General features: G+C 44.4%; 1 protein-coding gene across 2 annotated transcripts in view; it reads left to right on the forward strand.

Moving 5' to 3' along the window:
* EDARADD (EDAR associated death domain) overlaps nucleotides 1-18,153 on the forward strand; it is an 88,882-nt gene that overhangs the window by 67,633 nt on the left and 3,096 nt on the right. For both annotated transcript variants that reach the window (XM_010384671.2, XM_010384672.2), the window contains exon 5: nucleotides 3,722-3,767. In XM_010384671.2, the coding sequence (XP_010382973.1) occupies nucleotides 3,722-3,767 (46 nt within the window). The remainder of the gene's footprint in view (nucleotides 1-3,721; nucleotides 3,768-18,153) is intronic.

Below are 18,153 nucleotides of genomic sequence, written 5' to 3' on the forward strand. Positions count from 1 at the left end.
GTTTTTTTTTTTTGAGACAGAGTCTTGCTCTGTTACTCAGGCTGGAATGCAGTGGCGTGATCTCAGCTCACTGCAACCTCTGCCTCCAAGGTTCAGGTGATTCTCCTGCCTCACCCTCCCGAGTAGCTGGGATCACAGGCACTCACCACCACATCCAGCTAATTTTTGTACTTTTAATAGAGCCACGGTTTCACCATGTTGACCACGCTTGTCTCAAACTCCTGACCTCAGGCGATTGGCCCGCCTCGGCCTCCCAAAGTGCTAGAATTACAGGCGCGAGCCACCGTGCCCGGCTGTTTGCTGCAACTTTTGATTCTGCTTCCCCTGCTTTTCTTCCCCTCTCTGACCTACTTTCTCTGCTGTCCTTTCGTTCCTTCCTCTGCCACTGACGTGTCCTTCTCAGGTCCTTCTCAAGGTTGTGACCTCACAGCTGTCCTTTCACTTCCAGTCATTTCTTTCGTAATCACTTCGACATCCTTATTTTCATCTCCTGCCCTGGCTTCTCCCAGGGACCAGGACCATGCTTTCAGCTCCTGTGGGTATCTCAAGTTTGTTGTGTGTGAGCCTGCCCTTGTCTTCTCTGTCACCTCTTCACAGCTTGCTCTGCATTTCACCTCCTTTCCTGTTTTCCCCAGTGATCGCATCTCTACAGCGGCTCTCGCTTCATCCCCTTCTCTCCTAGAGGAGTGATGCGGAGTCTCATTAATCCTTGCTTATGTCATTCTTCCCCCTTCTCTGTCCGTCGCCTCCGCATGTTCTGTTCCCCCATGCGTCCTACACTGTAGCCCGGCAGGTATTTCCTGCGCTGGTCTTAGACACCTTTGAGGATGCCCTGCTTCAGACAAGAGCCCCTCAGTGACTCCCTGTTGTCTGGAATGACATCCAGCTCCTTGGACAGGCCCCAGTCTATTCACCTGTCTCACCCCCTTCTTTTTGTTTTGTTTGTTTTTCTTAACTTCCAGCCTGATTTCTGAATCATCTCCCTCTTGCCCCTTTCATGGTCTTTGCTTAAGATTAGATGCTTCTTCCTCTCAAGTCCCCACTGTCCAGATTTCAGCAGGGTCCATCTCAAATATGTCTCTCTCCAAGAGACTGCCTCTGATTTTTTTCATCAGAAGACACCTTTCCTCTCTGGCTTCATCTGTACCCCTCTCTTGGAATTCACTATCTTGTGCCTTGCATTTTAGTTGTTTAAGTGGTCTCCATTTCCCAGCATATCTTGAGGTCAAGGATTCAGGTCCTTTTATCTTTGTGCATTGCAATATGGGGGCTTTTACATATTAGCTGCTCAATAAATAGGTGTTGAATAAAGGCATGTGTATGCTTTCATTCAGACTACAAAACCCACAGAAATCATTGGTTTCCCTATTTCACTCTTAGAAAACAAACCCACACCATAGCGCAACCTGATAATCAGAGCTAAGAACAAAGATCATGCATATTAATCTAAATTCTATCGTTATCAACTTTCACAAGTAATTCGTATTCCCTGTCTGCATCACGGGGATGATTCTGGCCGGACATTGACCGTGGTAAAATTTTCTCCCGATTATGAGAAATCAAGTCAAATATGCCAAGTAACATAGTTTCTACTTAGAGTCAAGTTCATGTTTTAGCAGGAACCTCAAATACCACAAAATCTGTCAAGTTCTAACATTTGTATCTCTCGAGAGTACCTGAAGTTCCTGTTTCTGTTTCCTCAGCCCAGGTTTCCAATTCAGTGAGCAGAACCGTGACTGTGTTGATAAAAGAGTCCACATACGTGCCCGATCCTGCAGGAGTGATGCAGATGCGAAAAGGCAGGTCTCCACATGACCTGCAGAGTAATGACTAGTGTCCCTAAAGTCACGGGGCTTCTGGGGTTAGCCTTGAAATAAAACAAAAGATTGCAAAGACAGAGATTTCTCTTTGCTCAGAGACTCACTATAATTCTCTCTTTCCATCTCTGCCTCTTCATCTGTTTCTCTCTTTCACACTCTCTCTCTGATACACAGACACACACATGCACGCACACACTCCTGAGTAAGGGAAATGTGAGAAGAAAGTACGACTTCAACTAAATGAAAAGAAATTGTATGAATTATGGTAAGCAAGTTGGTTTTTAGTTCCAGCAAAGAAATATTTAGATTACTTAGGAGAAAAGTCTAGCTGGTAACACATGGGAATGTGCCTGTGTGAAAAAAAAAAAAAAAATCTAGCTTTGTGGTTAGGTGAAGGTATGTACACTGCTGAGACATGGGGATGGATGAGCTTGGGATGAGGCAAAAGGCTTCTCTGAGAAGATTAAGAGAGAAAGATTGTTTAAAATGTTTAAAACACACCAGGCACAGTGACTCACACCTGTAATCCCAGCACTTAGGAAGGCTGAGGCGGGCAGATCACGAGGTCAGGAGATGGAGACCATCCTGGCCAACATGGTGAAACCCCATCTCTACTAAAAATACAAAAATTAGCTGAATGTGGTGGCACATGCCTGTAATCCCAGCTACTCAGGAGGCTGAGGCAGGAGAATGACTTGAACCTGGGAGGCAGAGATTGCAGCGAGCTGAGATTGCGCCAGTGCACTCCAGCCTGGTGACAGAGAGAGACTCCATCTCAAAAAAAAAAAAAAAAGGCTTAAAACACATTGACACCACGGAGTTGGCACATCTTGACAGGTGAAACTCTCAGACCCAAGAAAATAGAGGCACGTTAGAGCTGAGCTAATCCCACAGCTACCTCAATACCCAAACTGGGGAATCTGAGACCCACATTGACACTGTGCCTGAGGTTCTAAAGCCCAGGGCTTCTGACTGGCCTCTTCTGCTTCTTCAGTACTGTGGATGGGGGTGGGTGGGGGGTGACATTAGCTGATGAGAAAGATTTGGTTGTAGAAAGATGGAGTTAAGATAAACGAAGATATACTGGGACTGGTCTCCTCTGCTGACTTCATGGGAAGTGCACACACACACACACCCCTCCAAGATCAGAGTAAATCCCTCACATCTCTGTAGCATGGTCCTGATTATAAAAATGGAACCCCAGTCAGAAGGGTAGAAACACGATTGTCTCTCAAGAGATTTGGACACCACTTTTTCATAGTTGGTTTTAGCTGCTTTGCGATATATACTGAAATAAATAGAAAAGGGAAAGAATTGTAACCTGGATCGACAGACAACAAGCCCTGACAGACAAAAAGCAGATAAGAAATAAAATAAGGAAAGTAACCCATAATGTAAAATAAAAATAGCACATTGTTGCTTGCATTGACACCCTTTTTTTCTTTCTTTCTTTGAGATCTTGCTGTCTTTCAGGCTGAAGTACAGTGGCTCAGTCCTAGCTCACTGCAGCCTCCAACTCCTGGGCTCAAGCGATCCTCCCATCTCAGCCACCCAAGTAGCTGGAGCTGCAGGCACAAACTATGGTGTCTAGCTGATAATTTTTAAAAATAGGGACACTAGAGCATTTAGCAAATTTGAGTGTCTGCTGTGTATCAAGCACTGTTCTGGGCACTGGGACAGCACACGGAGCAAATAAACAAAAGTCCCTGCACTCAAGGTGCTCATATTCTAGAGGCAGATGCTGGGTTCACCTCCCATTAAAATACCATTCTCAAGATCCAGTCCCTCCACCCACCCCAGCCCCCAGGGTTTTGGTGGAAATTTAAGTAAGTTGGAAGATGGATAATATCTCCATTCACATTTGGATATGATTTTAATGAAGGTTGCTTTTTGGTTTTTAGGGAGAAGAAAATGGCTTTCCAGATAGCACTGGAGATCCCCTTCCAGGTAAATGATTTTTTCTAAAAATATCTGGGCTAATAGCTAGTATGACTGAATTAAAGATAATTGGAGGCCGGGGTCAGTGACTCACGCCTATAATTCCAGCACTTTGGGAGGCTGAAGTGGGTGGATCACCTGAGATCATGAGTTCAAGACCAGTCTGGCCAATATGGTGAAACCCTGTCTCTACCAAAAATACAAAAATTAGCTGGGCGTGGTGGCGGCCGCCTGTAATCCCAGCTACTTGGGAGGCTGAGGCAGGAGAATCGCTTGAACCCAGGAGGCGGAGGTTGCAGTGAGCCGAGATCGCGCCATTGCACTCCAGCCTGGACAACAGAGTGAAACTCCATCTCAAAAAATTAAATTAAAATAAAATAAAAGTAATTTGAGACTATGTTTATCATTAACTTTAAAATCTGTACTGCAGAATAGAGCAACTTTCTACTCGCAGCAAACTGCAGGGAAAGCCCTGTCTTACAAGACTTCACAAAAGCCTTCAAAGAGTATTTTCTCTGCACTACCCTTCCTTTGCATGTGAGGGGCATGGCAGGGTTCTGAATGGGGCAGGTTTAGGATCCGGCCAGTCGAGACTGAATGGATTCTCCTTCCCTCTGAGTTCTAAGAGCCATAGCATTGATGGAGAACGTGCTGTTTGTTGCTTGGTGGAAGGGACCAGAAGCCAGCTGGGTCATCTCTCTCTGTGTGTCTTGGCTACTTGGGTAGCCAAAGGAGCCCTCCTGACATTAGGCCAGGTGTTAGTCCTGCTCCTTTTCTACTTTCAGTGTGTTTAAGCAAAGAAACATTAAAGTTTATTTCTCCCCCTCCCCTTTTTTAATCATAAGACAGATATTTTTGCAATGTTTAAATTTCTCATTAATTAATCAGAAGGGATAGGGAGTGAGGGAGTAAGCATTAAAATAAGCTAGCAAATGGCCAGGTGCGGTGGCTCACGCCTGTAATCCTGGCATTTTGGGAGGCCAAGGTGGGCAGATCACTTGAGACCAGGAGTTCGAGACCAGCATGGCCAACATGGCGAAACTCCGTCTCTACTAAAAATACAAAAATTAGCCAGGCATGGTGACAGGGACCTATAATCTGAGCTACTCGGGAGGCTGAGGCAGGAGACTTGCTTGAACCCGGGAGGCAAAGATTGCAGTGAGCTGAGATCACACTACTGCATTCCAGCCTGAGCGACAGAGCAAGACTCCGTCTCAAAAAAAATGCTAGTAAAATAATAATAATAAAAAGACCTCACCAACATTTTCTGCATCTTGTAAAGCATACATTGACTGACTGGAGTCACCAGAGTTTTGTTTATTTCTTTCTTAAGCAGGGTGGGGGACCCATAGAGCCCTCAGGACAGCTATCATCAGCCCAGGTAACCAAGCTGAGAAACCAGAACATGCAGTGCATACTCAACGTTTTTTCCCCTTAGAAACATGATATTAGAAAATACACCAATACCAGCATGTGAGCAGCAGTTCTCTCTGGAAGGTGCAGTTCTAGGTGACTTTTTTTTTCATTCCGTAGATGTTTTTGTTTTGTTTTGAGATGGAGTTTCACACTCTTGTCATCCAGGCTTGAGTGCAATGGTGAGCCACCACGCCCGTCAAATTTTTGTAATTTTAGTAGAGATGGGGTTTCACCATGTTGGCCAGGCTGTTCTCAAACTCCTGACCTCAGGTGATCCAACCGCCTCGGCCTCCCAAAGTGCTGGGATTACAGGCATGAGCCACCATGCCTGGTGAGTTTTTATTTTCTTTCCACTATCCTATGTTTCTAAAATTTCTAACATGAGCTGGTATCAGAAATGCCCCTCCGCATTTAATCTGTGTATACAAATGTATATATAACAAATGATCACATGTCGGTAAGTATACCTTGCTGCATGGTAAATAACCAAGGAAATTTCTAAAAGGTTAACTGTGGTTGGCCTGGGTAATGGGAGCATTAATTTTTTCCATATGCTCATCTGAATTTTCAGATTTGCCATGACAAGCACATATTTATTTTCTAATTTAAAAAAATCTATATTTAAACTCTTTAAAGACTAACACCCCACACACTAATGTGGCACGTTAACTAAAATAAAAATGAGTACAGAAATTTGTTTAGAAATATTTATAAACCCTTCAAGGACTCTTCTGAATGATAGTCATTATTAATTAGTAGATTAATTTTAATCAGGCTTCTGGTCATCTTCAAACATTTTTTACTTGTGTCAGAATGAACCACCAGAATGTTGTTTGTTTGTTTTTTGAGACGGAGTTTCACTCTTGTTGCCCAGGCTGGAGTGCAATGGCGTGGTCTCAGCTCACCAAAACCTCCACATCCTGGGTTCAAGCAATTCTCCTGCCTCAGCCTCCCAAGTAGCTGGGATTACCGGCATGCGCCACCATGCCCGGATAATTTTATTTTATTTTTTTTTATTTTTTTATTTTTTTATTTTTTTTGAGACGGAGTCTCGCTCTGCCGCCCAGGCTGGAGTGCAGTGGCCCGATCTCAGCTCACTGCAAGCTCCGCCTCCTGGGTTTAAGCCATTCTCCTGCCTCAGCCTCCCGAGTAGGTGGGACTACAGGCGCCCGCCACCTCGCCCGGGTAGATTTTTGTATTTTTTAGTAGAGACGGGGTTTCACCATGTTAGCCAGGATGGTCTCGATCTCCTGACCTCGTGATCCGCCCATCTCGGCCTCCCAAAGTGCTGGGATTACAGGCTTGAGCCACCGCGCCTGGCTAATTTTATATTTTTAATAGAGATGGAGTTTCACCATGGTTGGTCAAGCTGGACTCGAACTCCTGACCTCAGGTGATCCACCCGCCTCAGCCTCCCAAAGTGCTGGGATTACCGGCCTCATCCACCACGCCCAGCCCAACCTGGGTCTTTTTATATGTGAGAGTTTGCTTCTTTTTCTCACGTGCTTTCTCTACTCCAGTTTTATTCGATGACACAATTGATTTACTTGCCTGGATCCACCCAACCTGTCAGTTAGACTTCCCAGTGCTGCTGCCAACTTAATGTCTCCTTAAAAGGATAGTTTAGAGAAAACGAAATCACGTTGTTCTTCCCCTTTGGTTAAGAGATCAAACGCCCACCAAAAGCCCTTGGGTCAGTTTCTTAGTAGGTAAAAATAATTCTTCATTACTTTCCGAAAGCTGCTAACATATGACTCTTATGATGAATAATGTGGTGTGTGTGTGTTTGTGTGTGCCCCAAGTTCCAATGATTTATCAAAGCCAGAAACTGGTAATTTAACTATGTTTATTTCCAACCACATTGGAAACCACACACAGAAAAAAAAAAAAGCATGATTATACCCCCTTAATAACCATTACTGCAGAAGGATGTGACTCTACTTCAACATTTGTTGATATTTTGCAGCCTCCAAATCTGATCATGTATAACCACCTGTCATAGAGTTATTTATTTATTTATTTGAGACAGAGTCTTGGTCTGTCACCCAGACTGGAGAGCAGTGGCGCGATCTCGGCTCACTGCAAGCTTTGTCTCCCAGTTCACGCCATTCTCCTGCCTCAGCCTCCTGAGTAGCTGGGACTACAGGCACCCACCACCACGCCCGGCTAATTTTTTGTATTTTTAGTAGAAATGAGGTTTCTCCGTGTTAGCCAGGATGGTCTTGATCTCCTGACCTCGTGATCCGCCCGCCTGGGCCTCCCAAAGTGCTGGGACTACAGGTATGAGCCGCCACACCTGGCCGGGATAGAGTTATTTTATTTCAGAACCACAGTACTTAGCTATCTCTGAAGTTGCCAATATAAAATGTTTACTCTCTAATGGTTTTGAACGAACTCAAGACCTGGTTATCCCGGGGAGCATCCTTACAAATGATCTGAGAGCTAACAGTCCTCTTGCGGCAGTGGAGGGAAACACTCCCGTGACAATCACTCTCCAAAAGCCAGAGGATGCAAGATAAAAGGGCACCTTCCCTGCAGGGAGGCACATTAAGTCAGTCTGTGATCCGCTGCCAACATCCTGACTGGAGCCATTTCTACACCTAACTAATCATGACGTTTGTGAATTGTGAATCTTGTTCCAATTCACAATTAACTGTTAATTGACCCATATTTTATAACCCGCCAGCCATGAACTTATGAGTTAGATACAGACAGTAGCAGACATTCACTATTTTTTTTAACAGTTTTTTTAAAAGACATTAATGAGCATGCTTGATTCCTGAACGCTTCTTTACAGTATAATTTTAAAATATTTGAGTGAGAAACGATGGAAAGGAGGAGGGTGGGGGGAGAAATGTCCCATGGAAAACTGCTCATCAGGTTGTGAGTGTGGAGAAGCACTGCGTATCTGAGAACTCGTAATCATCAACAGACATGGCGTCTCACAAAGAGAGGTGGGTGTAATTCCAAAACCTGATTTTGGCAGGTGCTCCTGACTAAATACTTAACCTAGAGATGTCTTCAAGGCTGGCAGAGGTTTTCAGTCCTGGCTGCACATTAGAAGTCCCAAGGGAGCTTTAAAAAATTCCCGTGTCCTCCCTGCATCCCAGACTAATTAATCAGGATCTCCGAGGGTGGGACCACAGTCAGGGAATTGTAAATTTCCCTGGGGGGTTGGTAGGGTGGGGGGATGGGGGGTCCATCCTATGACCAAGGTCGGGAACCACTGCTTTTTAAAAGACTGTTGGTTTGGTTTTTTGTTTTGTTTGAGACGGGTTCTTGCTCTGTCGCCCAGGCTGGAGTGCAGTGGCGTGATCTCAGCTCACTGCAACCTCCGCCTCCTGGGCTCAAGCGATTCTCCTAAAAAAGGCTGTTGGTTATTAATGCTTCCCCACAGCTATTCTGTTCATTGTTGCATGCTTCTTACCGTGTGCTAGGATGGGGGCTTTAAAGGATTACCTCATCTAATCCTCACAACCACCTTGTGAGAGAGGTGTCATTATCCCTGTTTGGAGAATGAGACAGAGGCTTAACAAGCTCAGTAACCTGTCCAAGTCGCACATCTGCGCGGGGTTAGCTGCCTCCAAAGCTCATGCCGTTAATCTCCATGGTACACGGTGTCCTCTCCATAGCAATCTTGCAGCTGCCTGGTTAACACCAAAAACACTTGCGTCAGCTGGTTTGAAAATTTCTAGATAGAGAGCTCTTCTTGGGCTGCTAAGAAGCCTAATTTCTCGTTTTGATTTTTTTCTTGAACTGTCACACTCCTCATTCATTTGATATGTTCATCGATATTTATTGGGCACCTGCTGTGTGCCTGGTGTGCAGCAGTGACACCAGACATCCAAAGACCTTTTCCTCGTAGAGCTTATATTCTAGTTGGGAGAGACAGACAATAAACACAGAATCAGTAAGTCATTTTATATGGTGGTAGGTGCCTTGAGAAAGATAAGCCAGGTTAATGGGATTAAGCCTGATAGGGGGAGGGTGCCACTTTAGCTCGGAAGGGGCAGTGAGACCCGAACAATGTGAAGGACCCGGCCCGTGGAGATCTAAGACAGGAGGATGCCAGGGACATGAACTTGCTGGGGCAAACACCCTGAGGCTGGACTGAGCTCAGTGTTCTAGGATGGGTGTGGGCAGTGAGGAGCAGCAGAGGAGGTGCCCTGAGAGATGGCCTGGGGCCTCTTTCTTCCCCTGCCTCCTTCAAAAAATAAAACTAGCCGGATGTGGTGGCTCACACCTGTAATCCCAACAATTTGGGGAGCTGAGGTGGGTGGATTGCTTGAGTCCAGGAGTTCAAGACCAGCCAGGGCAACATAGTGAGACCCGTTTCTACCAAAAAATAAAAATATTAGCTGGGCCTGGTGGTGTGCTCCTGTGGTCCCAGCTACTCAGGAGGCTGAGGCAGGAGCATTGCTTGAACCTGGGAGGTGGAGGCTGCAGTGAGCCATGATTGTGCCACTGTACTCCAGCCTGGGTGACAGAGTGAGACTCTGTCTCTAAATAAATAAATAAATCTAAAACCTAACATCTTGGAGTACAGTAGCACGATCATGGCTCACTGCAGCCTCAATCTCCTGGGCTAAGTGAGCTTCCCCTTCAGCCTCCTGTGTAGCTGAGACTATAGGCATGCACCACCACACCCGACTGATCAAAACCGAACATCTTCAAAGAACATTGGCATAAGACTTGGCAAAAATGGCATCTTGTCCCTCATCTCATCTAGTCCAAGAGATATAGACAATACTGCCATCTCCATTTTATAGATGAGGAGATGAGGAGTCTGACACTCCTAGAGGTTCAGTGCCCTGAGACATCAAGCCTTGAGGAAATTGGAGCATTGGGATTTGAAGAACACCATCCAAAAGGACCCAGAATCAGGATGATTTGGGATTATGCTTGTCACGGACTCAGGGCAGGGCTACCATACGTTAGGCAGAAGAATTTTGATAGTGATAATTACTGTGTTAATTGTCACTTCATCATGACAGTTACTGTGATGACAAGGAACCTGGCCCTTCTTCACCTGACAAATGTTTTCTTCGTTTGAGCCACTGCTCAAACTAGACTGACCAAGAGTAGACCTTCGGGGCTTTGGCCTTTAAAACAGGAAGTCAACATAAATGACTTGACGTGGCTTCATTCTTGCTTTGCACCAGTGGAAAATATACAGGTCAAGGGTCAAAACATGGCAAATGGGGATCCCAATTATTAGCGAATCTAAGTGAATTTTTATGTGTAATTAATTTTTCAATAACCTTCTCTTCTCCTCCCCAAACCTAGAATTAATCCATCTTTTGTATTTTAAGGCCAATTCTGTAGTATTTTCCATCAGTATCTATTTACTGCTAGCAGATATCAGCTACATTCTTTCTCCTTTAGTAGAAGTTCCCTCTTTAGGTATTAAGATGCATTAAGCGACAATAACAAATCTACCTTGTCCCCCAGGGACAATACACAGTTCTCATTCATTTGTTCGTGTGGCGGATAATTTTTGAATTTCCACTGTACAGCAACCCTGGGCTTGTTATTTGAGAAGCATCAAATAATAATCTCATTCTTTGACTGGGCGCGGCAGCTCACACCTGTAATCCCAGCACTTTGGGAGGCCAAGGCAGTGGATCACTTGAGGTTGGGCATTTGAGACCAGCCTGGCCAACATGGTGAAACCCTGTCTCTATTAAAAATATAAAAATTAGACGGGCGTGGTGGCAGGGACCTGTAATCCCAGCTACTCGGGAGGGTGAGACAGGAGAATCGCTTGAACCTGGGAAGCGGAGGTTGCAGTGAGCCAAGATCACCCCATTGCACTCCAGCCTGGGCGATAAGAGCGAGACTCCGTCTCAAAAATACAATACAATACAATACAATACAATACAATACAATACAATACAATACAATACAATACAATACAATACAATACAATAATTCTCGTTTTTCTCCATTTCTGATAAAGATTTATTTGGTCCGAAATCTTTCTCTCCTCTCTCTGAGGCATTACCCAGTTTAACCTTTCATGTATAATATATATGATAGTAATTTAAAGTATAGCAGGACAAAATGTATTTGATAGGAAAAAACTTTGCTTGCTCTGTGTTAAGTCCTCCAGAGAGCTAATTAGAGTTTGTAATTCTAAAAGGCAGCTATAGATTCATTTATATTAGCAGTTCATGTAGATTCCAATTAAGGAAATGGTTTGTCACTTGTGTTATTGAAAACACACACAGGGCGAGCGCAGTGGCTCATGCTGGTAATCCCAGCTCTTTGGGAGGCTGAGGCGGGTGGATCATGAGGTCAGGAGTTTGAGATCAGCCTGGCCAACATGGTGAAAACCCGTCTCTACTACAAATACAAAACAAATTAGCTGGGAGTAGTGGCAGGCGCCTGTAATTTCAGCTAGGTCGGAATGCTGAGGTGGGAGAATCGCTTGAACCCAGGAGGTGGAGGTTGCAGTGAGCCGAGATGGTACCATTGCACTCCAGCTTGGGCAACAAGGGCAAGACTCCGTCTCAAAAAAAGGAAAGAAAACACACACAAACAAAAACTTTAGTAGATGTTTTGGCATATCATTTTTTAAAATAAACTGATAATGGTCGATATGATTGTTCAAAGAAATAAGAGCTTTTCATACACTCAGTTTAAAGGAACTTTCTAGGCCAGGCGTGGTGGCCCATGCCTGTAATCCCAGCACTTTGGGAGGCCGAGGCGGGTAGATCACCTGAGGTAAAGAGTTCAAGATCAGCCTGGCCAACGTGGTGAAACCCTGTCTCTACTAAAAAATACAAAAATTAGCTGGGCATGGTGGCTGGTGCCTGTAATCTCAGCAACTTGGGAGGCTGAGGCAGGAGAATGGTTGGAACCTGGGAGGCAGAAGTTGCAGTGAGCTGAGATGGTGCCATTGCACTCCAGCCCGAGCTGACAACAGCGACACTGTCTCAAAAATAAATAAATAAAGGAGCTTTACAGAAACTTTCTGATGTTTTTTCCTTCTTGACGGTAACATTGCCTACGCTAACTCTTACAAAGACAAGACGAAAGGGAACTTGAGACACCATTACATATAATTCTGGACTTAGCAATTTAAATCCTTATTTTTTTATGACATTAAAAAATGTCTATTTTAGGCCAGGCACAGTGGCTCACACCTGTAATCCCAGCACTTTGAGAGGCTGAGGGAGGCAGATTGCTTCAGCCCAGGAGTTCGAGACCAGCCTGGGGAGCATTGTGAGACCCCTGTCCCTACAACATTTTTTTTTTTTTTGAGCTGGAGTTTCGCTCATGTTGCCCAGGCTGGAGTGCAGTGGCATGGTCTCAACTCACCGCAACCTCTGCCTCCCGGGTTCAAGCAATTCTCTTGCCTCAGCCTCCCAAGTAGTTGGGATTACAGGCATGTGCCACCATGCCCAGTTAATTTTTGTATTTTTAGTAGAGATGGGGTTTCTCCATGTTGGTCAGACTGGTCTCGAACTCCCAACCTCAGGTGATCTGCCCCCCTCGGCCTCCTAAAGTACTGGGATTACAGGCATGAACCATATCGCCCAGCCTACAGAAAGTTTTAAAAAATTAGTTGGGTATGGTGGTGCATGCCAACTACTTGGGAGGCTGAAGCAGGAGGATTGCTTGAGAGGTGGAGGCTACAGTGAGCCATGATTGCAGCACTGCACTCCAACCTGGGCCACAGAGCAAGACCCTGTCTCAAAAATACATATAGTATTCAAATAAACACAATAATTATAGAAAATTGGAAAATATCCATAAGCAAAAAAAAAAAAAAAAAAAAAAAAAAAAAAATAGTCACCCGTGTTCTCATCACCCAGAATTAACCATTGTTAACATTTTTGTTATAGATCCTTCCAAACTTTTCTCCATGCTTGTGACTGTATTTATAATACACGATTTACAGGGATATAAGTGAATTATTTGTCATTATAAGAATTGCATTATAGCCAGGCACAGTGGCTCACGCCTGTACTTTGGGAGGCACAGTGAGCGGATAATGAGGTCAGGAGATCGAGACCATCCTGGCTAACACAGTGAAACTCCATCTCTACTAAAAATACAAAAAATTACCCAGGCGTGGTGGCAGGGGCCTGTAGTCCCAGCTACTCGGGAGGCTGAGGCAGGAGCAGAGATGCCTGTTCTCAGGATTGTAAGGTGTTGCATGGAAATAAGAAAACTGTACAATGTTTCTCACTACAAGGCGGGGTCAGGAGATGCAAACAAAATGATGTGGGGGTTCCAAGTGAGGTGCAATTCCAGACAGCGGCCGGGAAGACTTCATGGAAAGGAGGAATCCGAGGTGGGTTTTCTAGGATGGGTAAAGTTCATTAGAGGAAGAGAAGTGCAATAGAGGAAGAGAAGTGCAATAGAGGAAGTTCGGTGAGAAGGAGAGGGAGGACATTCTGATCATGAAGGAAACATTGAAAAAGGCATGGAGACAGAAAAAGATAAGGCCTTTTATGATTTTTTAACCTACCACTTTTTAAGAACCTTTAAAAAGAGATTTTTAAAATGAATACTTGGCACTGACAAAGGTGAAATGACTGGGCATGGTGGCTCACACCTGTAATCTCGGCACCTTGGGAGGCCGAGAGGGGAGATCACCTGAGGTCAGGAGTTTGAGACCAGCCTGGCCAACATGGTGAAACCCCATCTCTACTAAAAATACAGAAATTAGATGAGTGTGATGGCGGGTGCCTGGAATTCCAACTACTCAGGAGGCTGAGGCAGGAGAATTGCTTGAACCCAAGAGGCGGAGGTTGCTTTGAGCTGAGATTGTGCCACTGCACTCCAGCCTGGATGACAGGACGAGACTGTCTCAAAAAAAGAAAAAGAAAAGAAAAGAAAAAAAGAAATTCGTACTGTAAACTGGTACAGCCTTTCTTTCTGGAGAGCAATTTGGGGCACATGCACCAGTAGCCTTAGAAGGCTCATTCTTTTGACTTAATTATCCTGTTAGTGGTGAGATGATTAAAGATGCGGCCAAAATTTATGTGAAAGGTATGCATCTTCACTCAGGAGAATTGGGGAAAACCCTAACTGTTAATAGTTTATCCAAAATTCATATATATATAATATATACGTGTATATATGTGTCTATATATGTATTATATATGTGTGTACATATACGTATTATATATGTGTATATATGTATTATATATGTGTATATATGTATATGTGTGTATTATATATTATATATGTATATATATGTATTATATATGTGTATTATATGTGTGTGTATATATATACACGTGTGTGTATATGTGTGTGTGTGTATATATATATTCCAAATTTTCTACACTGAGATTAGATTAGGGATTTTGTTTTGTTTTTTGAGACAGTCCCACTCTGTTACCCAGGCTGGAGTGCAGTGGCACAGTCATAGTTCATTGTAACCTGGAACTCCTGGGTTCAAGCAATCCTCCTGCCTCAGCCTCCCAAGCAGCTGGGACTGCAGGTGCACACCATCACACTCAGCCAATTTTTAAATTTTTTTTGTGGAGATGGAGGTCTTGCTGTGTTGCCCAGGCTCGTCTTGAACTCCTGGCCTTAAGCAATCTTCCTGCCTCAGTTTCCCAAAGCACTGGAACTGTGGGCAGAAGCCACTGTACCCAGCCAGTTTTTTTTTTTTTTTTTTTTTTAATTAAACTTTAAAAAAGAAAATGCAGGGAACTGAGTAGTCCAGTTTGGTTGAGCACAAGTTATATTGAGGCAGTCATGGAAAATAAAACAGGAAGGGAGCATGGGGAGCATGGAGTGGAAGGCTGGGACTTGGTAACTGGACAGATACAGCAGAAGAAAGTCTAAGGACCCCAGCAAAGCTTAAGTGTACATAGGGAAGTCCAGGTATTCTTAAAAGGTGCACAGAGAGAAATTTTTTTTTTTTGGAGACAGAGTCTCGCTTTGTTGCCCAGGTTGGATGGCAGTGGTGCAGTCACGGCTCACTGCCGCCTCAACCTCCTAAGCTCAAGCAATCCGCTCACCTCAGCCTCCCACGAAGCTGAGACCACAGGCATGCGCCAGCACACCCGGCTAATTTTTAGTTTTTTTTTTTTGAGACAGGGTTCCACTATGTTGCATTGGCTGATTTTGAACTGTTGGGCTCAAGTGATCCTCCTGCGTCAGCCTTCCAAATTGCTGGGATTACAGGTGTGAGCCACTGTGACTGGCCAGGGAGAAATTTTTGTTTTCCCAGGGTGCTTTTTACTTTTTCTTTTTTAATTTCCTTAGTTTATTGAGGAACAGGTGGTATTTGGTTACATGAGTAAGTTCTTTAGTGGTGATTTGTGAGATTTTGGTGCACCCATAACCCGAGCAGTACACACTGCACCCGGTTTGTATCTTTTATCCTTCACCCCCTTCCCACCTTTTCCCCCTGAGTCCCCAAAGTCTATTGTATCATTCTTTTTTTTTTTTTTTTCCTTTGAGATGGAGTCTCGCTCTGTCGCCCAGGCTGGAGTGCTGTGGCCGGATCTCAGCTCACTGCAAGCTCTGCCTCCTGGGTTTACACCATTCTCCTGCCTCAGCCTCCTGAGTAGCTGGGACTACAGGCACCCGCCACCTCGCCCGGCTAGTTTTTTGTATTTTTTAGTAGAGATGGGGTTTCACCCTGTTGGCCAGCATGGTCTTGATCTCCTGACCTCGTGATCCGCCCGTCTCGGCCTCCCAAAGTGCTGGGATTACAGGCTTGAGCCACCGCGCCCGGCCTGTTGTATCATTCTTACGCCTTTGCATCCTCATAGCTTAACTCCCACTTATGAGTGAGAACATACAATGTTTGATTTTCCATTCCTGAGTTACTTCACTTAGAACAATAGTCTTACCAGGCATGGTGGCTCACGCCTGTAATCCCAGCACTTTGGGAGGCTGAGGCAGGCAGATCACAAGGTCGGGAGATCGAGACCATCCTGGCTAACACAGTGAAACCCTGTCTCTACTAAAAATACAAAAAATTAGCCGGGTGAGGTGGCGGGCGCCTGTAGTCCCAGCTACTCGGGAGGCTGAGGTAGGAGAATGGCGTGAACCCGGGAGGCAGAGCTTGCAGTGAGCCGAGTTCGCACCACTGCACTCCAGCCTGGGTGACAGAAGGAGACTCCATCTCAAAAAAAAAAGAATAATAGTTTCGAATTCCATCCAGGTTACTGCAAATGCCATTAATTAATTCCTTTTTATGGATAAATAGTATTTCATCATATATATATAAAATCAATGAGTGGATAAAGAAAATGTGATATATATATCACATTTATCACATATATCATATATATATATATCACATTTTCTTTATCCACTCATTGATTTTCATGTAGTTCTAATCGTAGAATTCATACATTTTTTTCTATCTTGCATTTTTCCCATAACATCACAAATATTTTCTAGGTTGCCATATTGTCTTCATAGTTACTTAAATAATATTCCATCAAGTAGTACAATCATTTATTTCACTAGTCCCCTAACTTTAGACATTTTGGTTGTTTTTGAAACTCAATAATGTAAATAACACCGTGATAACAATGTTTATGTAAATTGCGTATTTTGGATTCTCTCCTTAGGATGGATTCCCAGGAGTTACATTAGTAGGTCAAAGAGTATGAGCATATTTTCACGGCTCTTGTTTTATTGCCTTTGAATTTCCACTGGCCTCAAGATAGCTGGTTTGCTCCCTTATGATCACCAGAGTTACTCCCTCTGTCCAAATTCTTTACCTTCCCAAACTGGGAAGGCCATGACTCAACGTAATATATATAGTAAAGGCCATTATAACCTTCCCCAGAATTTTCCAAGCCAGTGGCCTTTCCAAGCCAAGGCCACTTTCCAAGCAAAGTGGCCTTTGGCTATTAAAATCTGAATTCAGAGGGCTCATGAGACTCAGTGTTGTTGTAGAATTTAAGCTGCTTAATTTGCTGTGTTGTTTAGACACCACTTAATACTTTATTACAAATGACTTGTCCACGCCTCTCACCTACAAACTTTGTCCTCCTACTAACATGCCTCCTGCTCGTCAAATGAGGCTGCAGTTGAGTCTTTAAGATTCAGTAGGAAGGCGGCCCTTCCTCTGGTGTGGGCGCATGCTCTTCATGCTGAAGCTCAGCTGAAAAGCCTCCTGCTGGGTTTTCTGCCTCTTTCCCTCCCACTGCACACACCCCAGGGTGTTGGCGCCACTTCAAAGGGAGCCTGTGGGTGAAGAAAGCACAGGTAAAGGCAGAGGGCTGATAAGGGGGCCGTAAATTTAAAAAGTAAGATTTCTGGCACTATCAACTATCGCTTGTTTTCAAATATGCATATGGAGTGGATATTCCAGTTTTCATGTCTGCGTTGTTGTTGTTGTTGTTGTTGTTGTTTTAAAAAAAAAAGACCTTTCAAAGAAGTGTGCAGTTTTGTACACGCTGACATGGTGTATTTGGTGTTAAACTGTCAGGGCTGACTGGTCACTTGGAAGGGGCAAGGGCTGAGGTGCATGCAAGTGTGGGCTGGTTACTCACGGGCACTGCAGACCTTTGTGCCTCGGAGAGAGTTCTGTTTGCTGGAGCCCTTATTCTGGCCAGCAGTGTCACAAATGCACACTGTAAGACATAGTCTTGGAAAGAAAGGGAAACTGGCTTTAAAAATTCCTACTCCTTCCAGCAAAGCAACCCATCTTTGGCTATGAAGAATAACACAGCCAGGTGCGGTGGCTCATGCCTGTAATCCCAGCACTTTGGGAGGTCAAGGTGGGCAGATCACTTGAGCCTAGGAGTTCAAGATCAGCCTGGGAAACATGGTGAAACCCCATCTCTACCAAAAAAACTAGCCAGGTTTAGTGGTACGTGCCTGTAGTCCCAGGTACTCAGGAGGCTGAGGTGGGAGGATCACCTGAGCCTGGAAGGCAGAGGTTGCAGTGAGCCAAGATCATGCCACTGCACTGCAGCCTGAGCAACAGAGTGACACCCTGTATCGAAAAAAAAAAAAAAAAAAAGAGTAACACATTATTAGAAAT

This window comes from Rhinopithecus roxellana, chromosome 8 (genome assembly GCF_007565055.1).
Source record: "Rhinopithecus roxellana isolate Shanxi Qingling chromosome 8, ASM756505v1, whole genome shotgun sequence".
NCBI lineage: Eukaryota > Metazoa > Chordata > Mammalia > Primates > Cercopithecidae > Rhinopithecus > Rhinopithecus roxellana.